The sequence below is a fragment of the Salminus brasiliensis genome, chromosome 10, assembly GCF_030463535.1.
Source record: "Salminus brasiliensis chromosome 10, fSalBra1.hap2, whole genome shotgun sequence".
NCBI lineage: Eukaryota > Metazoa > Chordata > Actinopteri > Characiformes > Bryconidae > Salminus > Salminus brasiliensis.
Genome location: NC_132887.1, coordinates 38,718,911 through 38,732,127, shown reverse-complemented (window position 1 = coordinate 38,732,127; position 13,217 = coordinate 38,718,911). Strand labels below are relative to the sequence as shown.

Below are 13,217 nucleotides of genomic sequence, written 5' to 3'. Positions count from 1 at the left end.
TGTGATCTGTGTCACTGGAGACTCATATAATGCATATTTGATAGCAGTGTTTGAAGATCCACATTACTGCAAGCGTTTGGTTCAGCCTACATGATGAAATAGCCAGAGCACACTTTGGAGTTCATTAGAGACAGTTAGAGCAGTGACAGATGTTTAAATACACTATATGGACAAAGGTATTGGGACATCTGCTTATTCACTGTTTCTTCTGAAATTAAGAGTATTTGCTTCTGTTGGAGTAACTTCTGTCCGTCTCTTCTGTTCAGGGAGGAAGGCTTTCTACTAGATTTTGGAGGAGCATTGCTGTGAGGATTTAATTGCGTTCAGTGACCAGCGTTAGTGAGTTCAGCATGTTGGATGATTGGATGATCGGATGATCACCACCCCACCTCATCCCCACCTCATCCCAGGAGTATTGGATGGCCAGAGAACACAGGTCCATTGCCCTACAGCTCAATGCTGGGGAGCTTTATTCCCCTGGCATTATTAGGCATGGTGCCAATAGGTTTATGTTTATCTGCTCCAGAGAGTCCTGTTCTATTGGCAGTACTTCTCTGCAGGGACCAGACAAGCATTTGAACGTCTGTGTCAGCAATAGGTACAAGTAGCTGAATACATCCATTAGAAGGGGTGTCCACAAACATTTGTCAGGAAGTAAATGAAACAAGGAGATGCAAGGAGATTCACTTTAAATGTGTATCTTAAAGTAGGCTACCATGCTCAAACTCTCATCTGTGTGTGTGTGTATGTGTGTGTGTCTTTGTTTAATTGCAATCCTAGATTTGCTACAGGATTGGATTGGAATCCAAAATAAGGCCTGTCGGTGATGACCCTGTTATTTGCAGGGCAGCAATTCTTCATCTTTCCAATTAGCTCAAGTCTAATTAAGTCTTTCTACTCAACTTAATTTTCTTAAATAACTTAAGCCTAAGTAAGTATACCTTAAGATCCCTCAGTACAGACCCATGCATCATTAGAGCCCAAAAGTACCAAAGCACTGGGTAAGACAACCCGTAAACAATGCCTATGAGTGGCAGTGGTTGTGTTTAAGGCTAACCTAAAGCAGAGCTCTAGCTCAGAACATGACGCTGGTTTGAGCTTCATTATGGAGATCTGTTTCCTTTTATGGCTAAGGTTACTCCACCACAGTCTCCAGTATCACCTATCAATCACACAAACACCTAAACAGGAAGGTGAGAGAGATAGAGGGACAATACCCTGGCGTGTTGATGGCAGGGCACACACACACACACACCGCTTTCCTACATGGGGTTATAGGATCCATATAGGAACGCGCGCATGTTCACGTTCTGGGAGAGATGGCCGGTGACCGGACACGTGATCATCGATTAATCGATTGAATTGCTGGCAGCGCATCGCTCATAGGGGCAAATGGCCGCTTTGTCAGGCCGCGGTTCAGAAGGGTTGTGGGAAGCGTCGATGTGGTGTCATCCTGGTGGATGCACACTGCCATGTTTTTCTTATCAGGTTTTTTGTCAATGTGTAAAGCATGGGGATGGTTTTCTTTTTTCTTTTTTTTTCAGTGGTATGGTCGAATTTTATTGAATCACAAATACACCATCTGGGCTGACAGTGTTGTTTCTGTGAGAAACGGCCGTTCATATCTCCGAAGGCTTTTAAAAATATATTAAACTTGCAATTTTCCATCAGCACCGGTCAGCTCCTTATTGCTTTATTGTGCACTTATCGTGCAGTATCTCTCATAGCTCTCATATCTGAATATCAACCCCATAAACAAAACAAACTGTTGCCTTTGTGGATGTTCTAATCACTCCATAGACGATGTGTTGTTGTTTTAGTGCTTACGCTCATTCTAATTCCTCAGGGACTTTTTGTCTGTAATTTTTTGTTTTTCTTAGCTTGCCAAGGGGGAGCGGGCAAAGTCTTCGGTAAGTGTGTTCTGTTTCCTGCTACTCTGCACCCATGCCTGCTATGCAAAGCAGAGCTAATAAAATAGTCATAATAACAGTCAAATAATAATGAAGCCCCTGTAACCATGCAACTGCCTGCACGTCTCATAACTAGCCTTATGCCTCATCCCCAGGGGACCCAGAAATGCTTAGAGGGCTGGAATTGTTCTTCAAACCCCTTGGCAGACACTTATTTGAAAGAACTCACCCTCAAGCATTTTGAAATCCACTGTGACCTTGTGAGGATCCTTTAAGGAGGTTCTTTTTTTTTCCCCTCCCAAAAAAAAAAAAAAAAAGACACCCTTTCTGGATCCAGATTTTCCAAGAGTGTGTCTGGCCGTGCTTCCATCCTCTGTGTAGAGTTGTGTGATTAGAGGCTGCGTTTTTAGTGAAGCTTTTTAGTCATGCTCGCGTCTGATATGTCTGACAGTACTAATTATGACGAGGGAGTCGGGTAATTAATCATGCAAGCGCGCTGTTGACTTTTTGAGCTCCTGAGGAATTTTGGGTTTCTTCTGCTGACTCTACCCTCTTTATTCTGTTAGACATTAGAGCTCAGAGCACAGAGTTTTATAAAAGGCATCTCTAGGCTCTTTTTTATGTTTTTTTAGAAACCCTACTAAATACAGTATGATATTTGCTTTATGTATTTAAATAAATTACATATTAACATACAAATTAATTACATTATAAACAAATAAGATTACAAATAAGTAACAAAAAACAAAAAATTTGTTGGGATCCCAATGATTATATCCACAGCTTATAAAAATCTGCATTGAAGAGCTGAATTCCCATGCAGATAGGAGTGTAGAAATTCAGTCAATCTTTTATTTACATTTTAAATTGTAACAATATGACATTTAATTTGTTTAATGTATTAATTGACATTTTACATTTCACATTTATTTGTATAGTATGGTGTGTATATATATATGTATAATCATTTGTTAATGACAAAATATTACATTTTGTTAATTATGAAACATTTCATTTTTATTTGTTAATTACAAGATATTCCTTTTTTGCTTTATTATAAGACTTTATTAAGATTTAAGATATAACAATTAAGATATAAGATTTAGTTTTTTTCATAGCACATCATTTTTTTGTAGTATTACAAAAGAACATTAGCATAGATTTCTGCAAGGCTGCAAATACGGTAAAATTAATAAACTACAGATCTTTTGTTGCAGTGAGCCAACATAACCTAACATAACATAACCTAAACATTCTGCTACAACTACAAGAAATACATAATCATGATCAAACGTTGGTGAGAAATATGAGTCAGATCTAAACATCTGTCCAACGCTGGTATTAAAACCAGTTATCTGCCGACGCTGTTGTACATGTCTAAACTTTTCTTTATTAGCAGGTAAAGCTGACCTTTCCTGACAACTTTCTTTTCCAAAACAGTTTGGATCTCTTTTGCTCCAAATGTGGTTTTAAACACCTAAAGGTTTTAGTGCTGATCCCACAATACGAGGAGAAAATCTTGGGTATGGCATCATTTCCAAGGTTGAACTTTTGTCAGTGGTTTCTTCAGTTTTGCATTGTTTTGCAAAGCCTCAGTGTCAGCTTTTTAAAAGTTTTAAAAGTTTTTTAGATGTAATAATATGAAAATAGAAAATGAAATGGAAATATATTCAATTTATTATATTCAAAGATTATTCAAAAACCTTTGACAGGTAATTGGAGAAATACAGATGTATTCTCTCTGCCTCTCTCTGTGCTCTGTGTATAATAATTCATTTAAACTGTTCAGTTTGTTTGACCTATTCTGTTAATTAATTTGCTTTCACTCAGTAATTAGTGTTTTATATCCTCCCCCAAACAAGACATGTTTTCCTCTTCTTCACCATTTAGACACTGCTTTAATTAAGCCTAATTAGTCCTCGCTTCATTACAGCATCTCTGGTTCGTACATAGACAAGGACTACAACTGTTCCATAGTAGATTTGATATTTGATAAAAGTAAAGCAAAACAGTCCAGATCAACCTCTGTCCTGCTTCTTTACACTGCAGCATTTTCTACAACTTGCTGAAACTGAGCGAAAGTAAAGTGCTTTTTTTTGTTTTGTTTCCTGAGTTTCTCATTCATCCAAGAAGCCAACCAGATCCAGTGCTCCTGACAGTAAAACGCTGGGTGTGCTGTCATTGTGTCTGAGGCAAGCGAGGGTTCCTCTCTATTCCTCCTGATGTAAGTCATGTATCAGCCAGTCTGTGCGCTTTGCCAGAGCACACTCCAGACAACAGTCGGTGTCCGGTGGGGTCGGTACCGGTTGGCATTCTCCTCCAGGCTCGTTCAGAAGCTTGATGGAAGCTGCATTGCTAACAGTAGGCTTCAGGCACGTCAGAAGAAGGTGGGGTGAACTTTGCTCTTGTCATATTGACGGTGCTGCTGGGTGATGGAAGAGACCTACAGTTGGAGAAACAGGCTTCAGCTAAATTGAGGATAAAATGGCAAAACGAGCAATTTTGATTGAGACAGTTTTGATTGAAGCCCTGCCCGCCGCACAGACTGGCCCATTCTCTCTGAGCTTCTGTCTACCTTGCTCTCTCACACAGCACGAAGATGTTGAGAGACAAAGGAGAAGTGTGATTATTTGGATTAAAGAGTGTCTCCTTTAGTTTGATTGGAGACAGGACACACCTGTCAGTGTGTGAATGTGTTTATGCCAGAGAGACTTGTTTATTCTTTCTTAATCCAGAATTGAATCTCGTACTGGACAGCTTGATCCGGACGGCTTGGTTACTTGGTTAGCTGTCTGGATAACAGACGGTTCTTCTTTTAAAAATAGTCCATTTTAACATTATAGTCCAGTTCTTTTCTGGTCATCGGTACTTCAGACCATGAATGAAGACTCTTCTGGCTTTGCTCAGTGTTCTTCAGGTTATCTGAAGCCGTGTTGAGGGACAACTCCATCCATTTGAAGTGAATGCAGTGGTTGAGATGAATAAACAAAGCCATTCAAAGTGGATTTGATGTGAAATGGCTCACTATAGAGTAACGTACCCAATGCAATCTGAGGTCACCATAACCATGTTCATAGCTATTTAATGTGACCTATATCTTACATTTGTCTGAATAGCTCACGCTCCTAAACTAATACGCATGCGCAGAAGATCAGTGCTTTAGGTGAGGTTTCAGTTTCAGGTTTACCTTCTCCAGCTTCACTGGAGTTCTTCTGGCTGACAGCTGGGCTTATCACTTATTTTTTGCGTCCAAAAAAATGTGTGTTTTCTGCATTTTATACTGTGCGATGGTAAAATGGTGGCTATTGTTCTCTACAACGCTACGTACAATAATTTCCTTTGTAAATTATTATTATTACTACATTGAATTATGCATACATTTGGAAATATCAGTGGCAGTACCCTTGAAGTATGTCAGGACATTTGTTGGACCAATGAAAAGTTGTTGTGGGTGATTTGTTGTGGGCAAGTATTTATTATGTTAATAAATTTAAATTTACGATGTATTTTCTGTTCAAAGCAACAAACATGCGAACCAATTTTTTATTACCGTTTAATGTTTGGTCATTTAAATGTTCGAATGTTTGGTAATACTAATATGATCTAGAATGAGTTTTTGGGAGCTGAGTTTCTGTACCCAGTCCTTTTTTATGGCTGCTTGCTTTCTTATTTGTTAGTGCTGAGTCTCTGCTGTTTCTATACTGTGAGTGAGTATAAGTCATAAGTAAACTTAATGACCAATAAAATAAATTAAAGTCTTTAGGCTTTAATTTATTTTAATTCACTGTAGACAGTGACTGAGATTGAGTACATGTGTAAGTAGAAGATTTGTGGATTTTATTATTATTTTTCCCCCCTACATACCAGCTGCAGTTCATCGCTGTCACACAAAAACCTTGTATTTCCATTTTCACCATGGTGGACTTTGTGACATAATGCGAATCTGCTCTTTATGTTTTATGATGGACCTGTAGAAATGCTCCGAAATGACTTGGAGTAAATTCTTTTTACATTGACCTCCATTGGAAGTTGTTAAGATATTTTGATTCTCATTTAAATGTGGAGATACAAGGTTTTTACGTGACGGCGAGGACGAGCTGTTCATGCTCAAACACATTTCTGCTTGTGTTTAGCATCTTCAGACGTTCCCACTGATGTTGATGCTAAGGCTACAGAACATTCAAGCAGCTAATCAAGGGTGTGGCTCTGCATGTGTTAGGCTGGGGCCGATAGCTTTATAAAAGTAACAAAGACAACCTGGAAAACGGCGACATTTGGAGAAAAGTGGAAACACGGATCAAAGACGTGTGCCGCTTTGTTTCTTGAATAGAAATTTTGCATATCTTTGGTGTGCATCTGCTTTGCTCTAATTGACCCCACCATTTGGACCACCATCCCTGAAATTGCTGTTAGGTTTGTTTGATATTCAAATGAGGAAGAAGAAAGAATTTGGCTGAAATATGTGCGCCCTTCAATAAGAGAACTGCAGAGTAAGAAAGAGCCTCATGGAACTCAAGCAGCGTTTGGCATTTACTGCCCAACACCCTAACAAATGCAGACTTTCACCCATGCGACTTTCAGAAGCTTCAAATGAATGGGCTATTTTTAATCCACAGTGTGTCAGAAGGTCTGTGTGAAAGGTGGAGACTGATGTGGTGATTTAATATATATTCCATCTTTCACATGAACAGTACTGTGCAAACTACTGTTTTAGTCCCCTGTGAACATTAGAATTACAAAACTGATTAGCATTCCTACAGAAAGTGTTCATTAAAACATCTCTGAAGTTCTCCTCATTGGAGTTATCCTGGTCAACAAATCAGGGTATTAATGATGGTAAATCAGGTGAGCTGCTGCTGCTGCTGCTGCTGATGGAGTTGAACACATCCTCCACACTGTGCTGGCTGGACTGGGGGGCGTCCAGGAGAACCCTGGAGGAACCGAGCTCTTTTCTTCAGACTAGCTCACCATGAGACAAGATCTCACTACTTTCTTTACTTTCTTCAGAATGAGAAGCTCTTGTTGCTTTTACTTTATTTATGTTTACCTGCATCTGTTCCAATGATATCTGGAGTTTCTACAGTAAAACCTCTCCTATTGCTGAGAGACATGACTTTAAATAACGTGATTAGGTGCCTAAAACTCTGCACAGTACTGTATTAATACTGCAGAATTAAAGAAAACCAACCTGGCAGTAAATCCTACCTCATCAAGTCTCTGCATTTACTTCCCCTGCTTGGAGACAATGACGCGTTCCTATCTAGACCTCGCTTTCCCTCCCTAAACGGCTGATTCCATAGCTGCTTGTCTAGGCAATACAAAGGCTTGTATTGACTAACAACAATGGACCCGCTGAAAGGTGCATGTATGTCGACCCTGCTGTCTGCTGAACTGTTAGAAGGCCACAGCTTCATTCCTGATTAGGGCTGTGCGGCACTCGTCCTCCAGGCATAAGTGAATCCAGAAGGTACAAGTTTGTTGCCGATAGTGAGCAGATGTGGCTGTGTGATTGACAGGCCCCAACGCCAAGCTGGGACTCCGATGCAAAGCCTGCAAGATGGGCATCCATCATAAGTGTCTGGACGGGGTAGGACAGCAGAGGTGCATGGGCAAACTGGTAAGACTCTTTACTCTCCCTCTTGAACTGTGATTGATTACTAAGGTATTTCTTTTGCAATGTTTTCCAATCACTGTGCTATTCCAGCCCAGTCCAAATCAGAGCTGACCCAGGCATGTTTTCATGGGTCAGGTGTTGGCTACATTAATCCCAATTCTCATTTAATCCAATTTCAGTCTGTAGTATTTTTTGGCTTTTATGCCACTCTCTTAGAGGTGCTGTTTTTTCATGTTTTCAGAAGTTAAGAAATAAGTGGTCCAAATGTCTGCATTTTTTACACTGTTTTACGGTGGAAAACGATGGAATGCTGATGTTTTTACTGCAGTTTAGCCATATACTTCTGGTATATGTATATATAAAATTAAAAGATTTTGATTGTGATTATACTGCAGCAGATTAAAGCATAGTCAGAGTAAGTCAATATATTTTGACCATAAGTCAATATACAAAAAAAATAACTGGTAGGTATATTTTTCTTTTGCATTGGTTTGACTGACTTTAATGTGCTTTGAATGTGCTGGAAAATACAGGTGTGGAAAATGTGATATTTGATTGTATTAATGCTTCATGATCATGATCAGGAAGCACTGGATTGGTTCATGTCTAGATGTTTTTTTTCTGCTCTAAAAAAATAAGCTGATTCAGGGGTGTCTGGGGGGGTGTGTGTGATCAGGCTGATCTCTGCAGTGTGGAGGCGTGAGGTTTGGGAAAGACTGTCTTGCTGTATTTGAGCAAGGTGTAATTGAAACATACCTACATGTATAGCTGCAATTAAAATAATTCAACCCCAATTACAAATTTGGTTTATTAGCTACATTTATAGCCAGAAATATACATAAAGATAAAATTCATTAAACCAATCAAACAAGAACCATTTAAATCACTTAGCATACAATTAGCAACTAATGTAACAAGTGGGTTTATCCAACTGTTTGCTGTTTTGACCCACCCCAAACATGATGCACTGTGCATAGCCAGACACCAGCTTCTCAGGAACCCCTAAAGAAAAGAGTCATCGGACCGTCCGACAGAAATATGATCCAAGGCATACCTGAAAATCTACCAATGCTTGGTTTCAGAAGACGTCCTGGAGTTCAATTAATGGTTGTTTGTGTGTGTGTGTGTGTGTGTGTGTGTGTGTGTGTGTAAATTGACCTGTATGGTATTATATTTTGTTATGGAAGTGAAATGGACAGAGAGCTGTAGCTGATAGCTGAGTTATGTGCATTGAAGATAAATGTGTAATAATGATTTTTTTGGTCAGACTAAACATTTATTTCCATACTGCTGATGGTTCTGTGAAGTGCTGGCTCTCCTGTAGAGACGGGCTGTCACGCTGTAATTCTGGTCTTTTCTTTAAATGACAGTGATTTTATGCGTACTTTTAATTGTGTTGAGAAATATGAGAATATGATCTTCTTGGTGGATTATTTTTACTGACAGAGTGTGTGTTTGTGTGTGTGTTAGGTTATCCATTGTGGTTATTACAGAGTGTGTTTTGGTTTGGTGAGTGTGTGTGTGTGTGCGCTGTAGGGTACATTAACCCTGGTGGTTATTTTGGGCGATTAGATGAAGATTAGGCGTTAGATGGTGTGATTCATCACTCTGTCTTTTCCTCCTTCTGTGAACTGGGGTGTGAGCAGGCATCTTAATGAGCATGTGTGTGGTTGTGTGCGCAGTGGTGTTGATGGAGAACATGCATCCATCATTTGAGCATCTCTCAGCATCTCTCCAGGGCCCTGCAGTCACAACCTCACTGGGGGTTTCGCACGACCCCCTGCATGGAAAAACAGCCCCCACATGGCCAAAAAAAAAAAAAACCCGCAGCAGAAAAAAGCAGACGTGAATTTTGGAGAGGACTAACTTCCAGCAGGACTGTCTTTCCCATCACTGCTTTCCTGTCCGGATGCATGCCAGGTGTCGCTGGGGATGATAAATGATTGAGGGGAACTCCGCCAATGGATTAGTCTGTCCAAATTTCAACAGCATGTTCTTTTTTTTCTTACATGGGAAATGTCCCAATTTTTGGCCAGTTCTAAAAGCACATATATACATGGACCAAAAGAAATGCTCCAAAATATATTTATACATTTTATTGCACAGACTTTTCTGCACAGTCCACATATTTGAAATTTCAACCTTCTAGTTGATGGTTTGAGCTTCAGCTGAAGAAATCTCAGGTAGTCCCCCTTCATTATTTCATCCACTTGGTGAAATGTACCAGCCCCAGAGCATGATACCTCCACCCCTATACTTAACAGTGGCTCCTTTGGCTTGAATGCTCCATCTTTGGATCATCTGACCATAACAATTTTCTCCACAAGTTTTTTTTTGTCCTCCCATTCATGTGATCAGCTGCAAACGGTAGCATCTTGATGGATCTTGGGTTGTTCCTGACCCTAAGAGTTCTATCAGGACTGTCTAGATTAATAGTGGGTTCTGTTCTGCTGTTGGTGAGTTCAAAAGCAGATCATCACGGCTTTAATTCCCAGGAAGCCACAGAGCCGTGTGCCAGATACCGTATACACAACAGGAAATGGAAAAGAAGGCTCTTCCTGTGTGGTGTTGCTCTGGGTGTAAGGATGAGACTGCCAGTGATGTTCTCGGCTCGCGGGGATGGAAAATTACGCCGCAGGAGACCAGCTTAAAGAGAAGAAGAACTCCCAGCTGAGTCGAGCTTCAAGTTTAGTTTTCTCTTAACTTGGCAGGCTGTTATTTTTAAAGCATGTTTATTTCTCTTGACCCGTGTGATTATTTTGGCGAGACCAGCAGCAATCTTTGAGCTCCGTGGACTGTGGAGAAGAGTTGGGTTCCGGGGGGGGTTCAGGAGGTTGAAAAAGGACACGCACTTAAAGAGTGTCCAGGACTGCAGTAATTTAAGGCATTTTTGTACCTTTTTATGAGAAGTGAGTTTTTTGGATTTCGAATATACCATGTGCTGCTGTTTACCGGAGACTTGTAAGACCTAGGCATGGGTAGAGGATGGGCCTGTTAAGGTTGACCTCAAGCTCCAATAATAGACAGATGTCGTATTTTAAAAATCAGTCACATATATGTCACACCCATCTGTCAAAATCAACAAAAATCAACAGAATTGGCGTCAAGGTCCAGGATGAGCCAGATTAGACAGCTTTTGGTTGGAAATCAAAGTCCCATATCCTTCTAAAACCAACATTGGATTGACCTTGGATTGACTAACGTTAGACAGATGTTGAAGTTTGGTTATCTAAATCATGACTTAAAACCAACAGCATATCTTGACCTAACATTTTTATGGACGTTAATATTAAGTTTAGTAGACATTAGCTTTGGTCACCATACCTCACAACTAAATGTTGTAAGATGCTGTAAGAAGATTTTGGCTACTTAATAAAAAAAAGAACCCATCAGCTCGCGTCAGTATTTTACGCCAAATTGACATTGGCATTGGCCATTGTCCTACCTTTAACCAGTCATTAACATCTATTGACGTTGGTGCCCAGTGACTGTGACTGGTCTCTCCCCACCGTGACATTCCTGCATTCATTAGGCTGCCATAACAACAGTAGGTGTGCTCCTTTTAACCTTTCCCATAATGAGCTGCATCTGAAATGTGACGTCTGGGTGGTGGAGAGGTGCTCATGGTGCTCATGGCACTGGAGTGAAGCTTAATTTAGCTCTCCATCACTTCAGTCACGGCCAGAGAAGAATTCATCAAAGTGGATTTGAGGTGCTGATTACGTACGCTGTCCTTTATCTCAGCAAAAACACAAACAAGTAAGGCCATGGTTAGGGCAGTGTGTGTGGGCCATGTATGGTCTTATTGTGCTAATGCCTCCATAAAAGGAGGTCACCTGGACCCAGGAAGATTAGCATGCAGTCTGGGATTGGGATAGTTGTTCCGGATTTTCCGGATTAAACCTCCAATATGTTCAAAGTTAAAAACATGAATTGATATGAAATTTACTTGGAGCGAGAACCTAAGGCTGTTTTAGCTGGACACACATTTAGCCTAAACTGGACACAGCACAATTTATTGAACAATGTTTCTGTCTAGATAACCAGCTCTCAAAGGAAATGTTAGGAGAAAAAAAGAAATCCAGTCAATAAAAACATTTGTGGTTTATACCCCGTCTAACAAGAATGGCTGTTATTCTGTAGCGTCCCGCTCACAGTATAAATAACTTTTTTTCTGATGGATTCCCAGCATTCCAGGAAGCTTGGAATTCCAGGCTTTTATAAAACATTTTTACAGGACAACCTTTTATCCTTAATTGGAATTAAACGAAAAAATGCACAGCTGTTTTGGCTTCTCATGGGGAAACTACTCAATATTAGGCAACAATATTGTTTTTAATTACAGATGCACAGTATTGGGAAACACTTTTTTTGCAGTATATATTGTAATAATAAAAAAACTACAGGAATTTTCACTAGAAAGTGAATCCCAACATATAATGGAAAATGAGTTCGGTGTGACAACACTATGTAGCCCGGGGTCACGGGTTCGAATCCTGAGCCATGTTAGAGAGCCGAGAGATTGTTTATGCTCTCTCCAGGTGGGTAGATGGCGCTCTCTCCCCTCATCACTTTTAAGCAATACTCATGCACATGCGTCTGTTAGCTGGTGCAGTGGAGCTGGGGACCAAGCGCTTTGCTCAGAGCGTATCTGCAGCCCAGTGGCTGGCTTTGCATGGATCGGAGGAGACGTGTGAAGCTACAAACGGGTGGGTTAATCAGTAGTACCAGAAGTAAATAAATAAATAAATAAAATGAATTTGACATTGCCTTCAATGTCGCACGTCCTGCGATGTAACTATTGCTCGTGTGCACATTGCAATAACAATGCTGAAACGCTCTATTATGCAGCCCTAGTTGTAATGGTATGACTGATCGCTGTGTAGTGGGCATTCCTAAAGTTTTCAGGACCTCTCAAATCTCAGACATTTATTCCAGCAACTGAACAGTGGCTCTCATCAGGTTGGGTTCGAGTCAGCCGGCTTTCTGTTCTGTCCAGTAAAAATATCCGAGCAAATGGTCAATAGGGTCAGTAGGATTGCTTTGGAGTGAGAGGGGGCAGATAAAAAAGTGAGCCTTTGGAGAAAGAGATGAAAGTACCTGAGCGTTTCGATCGTGTTGTGGCCTTTCTGGCAATGACCAGATTTTTAGATAGGGCTACGTCTAAGAGACTGTGTGTGTGTGTGTGTGTGTGTGTGTGTGTGTGTGTGTGTGTGTGTGTGTGTGTGAGAGAGAGAGAGAAAGAGAAAGTGAGTGAAAAACTGAGATGATAAGCATGCCATACCGTCACCTTGACTGAAGATTTGTGACGGTTCATGTACAGCTGGATCTTATCTTCTACAAAATAAACCATCTTGTGTGATTTCTCAGCCAGGAAACAGAACAGCACTATTTGTTTTACAATAAACCACAGATTCCAAATCCCTATTCCATTCACCGGCAAAGAAATAGACTGAGATGCTGGACGTTTCCCACCCTGCAGAGCTTAGTTTCAACCTTAATGCATCACACCTGGCTCCAATAGTCAGGACAATACTTACACGCTTCTTTATTAAGTGAATTGGGTGTGTTGGGGCTCCTTAAGCTGTGACCAATAGCACTTGTGTATCCCATTAAGACGTTTTCACTTTGCTTGCTCAAGATCTGCTTTTGCACTGAAATGAATGCAGAGAAATGGCAAGAGAAAGTCTTAG

General features: G+C 40.4%; 1 protein-coding gene across 2 annotated transcripts in view; it reads left to right on the top strand.

The window, feature by feature from the left end:
• stac (SH3 and cysteine rich domain) overlaps positions 1 to 13,217 on the top strand; it is a 51,014-nt gene that overhangs the window by 19,966 nt on the left and 17,831 nt on the right. The window contains exons 3-4 of one of the 2 annotated variants that reach the window (XM_072690049.1): positions 1,881 to 1,910; positions 7,427 to 7,527. In XM_072690049.1, coding sequence (XP_072546150.1) covers positions 1,881 to 1,910; positions 7,427 to 7,527 — 131 coding nt within the window. The remainder of the gene's footprint in view (positions 1 to 1,880; positions 1,911 to 7,426; positions 7,528 to 13,217) is intronic. The other variant, XM_072690050.1, reaches the window with a different exon arrangement.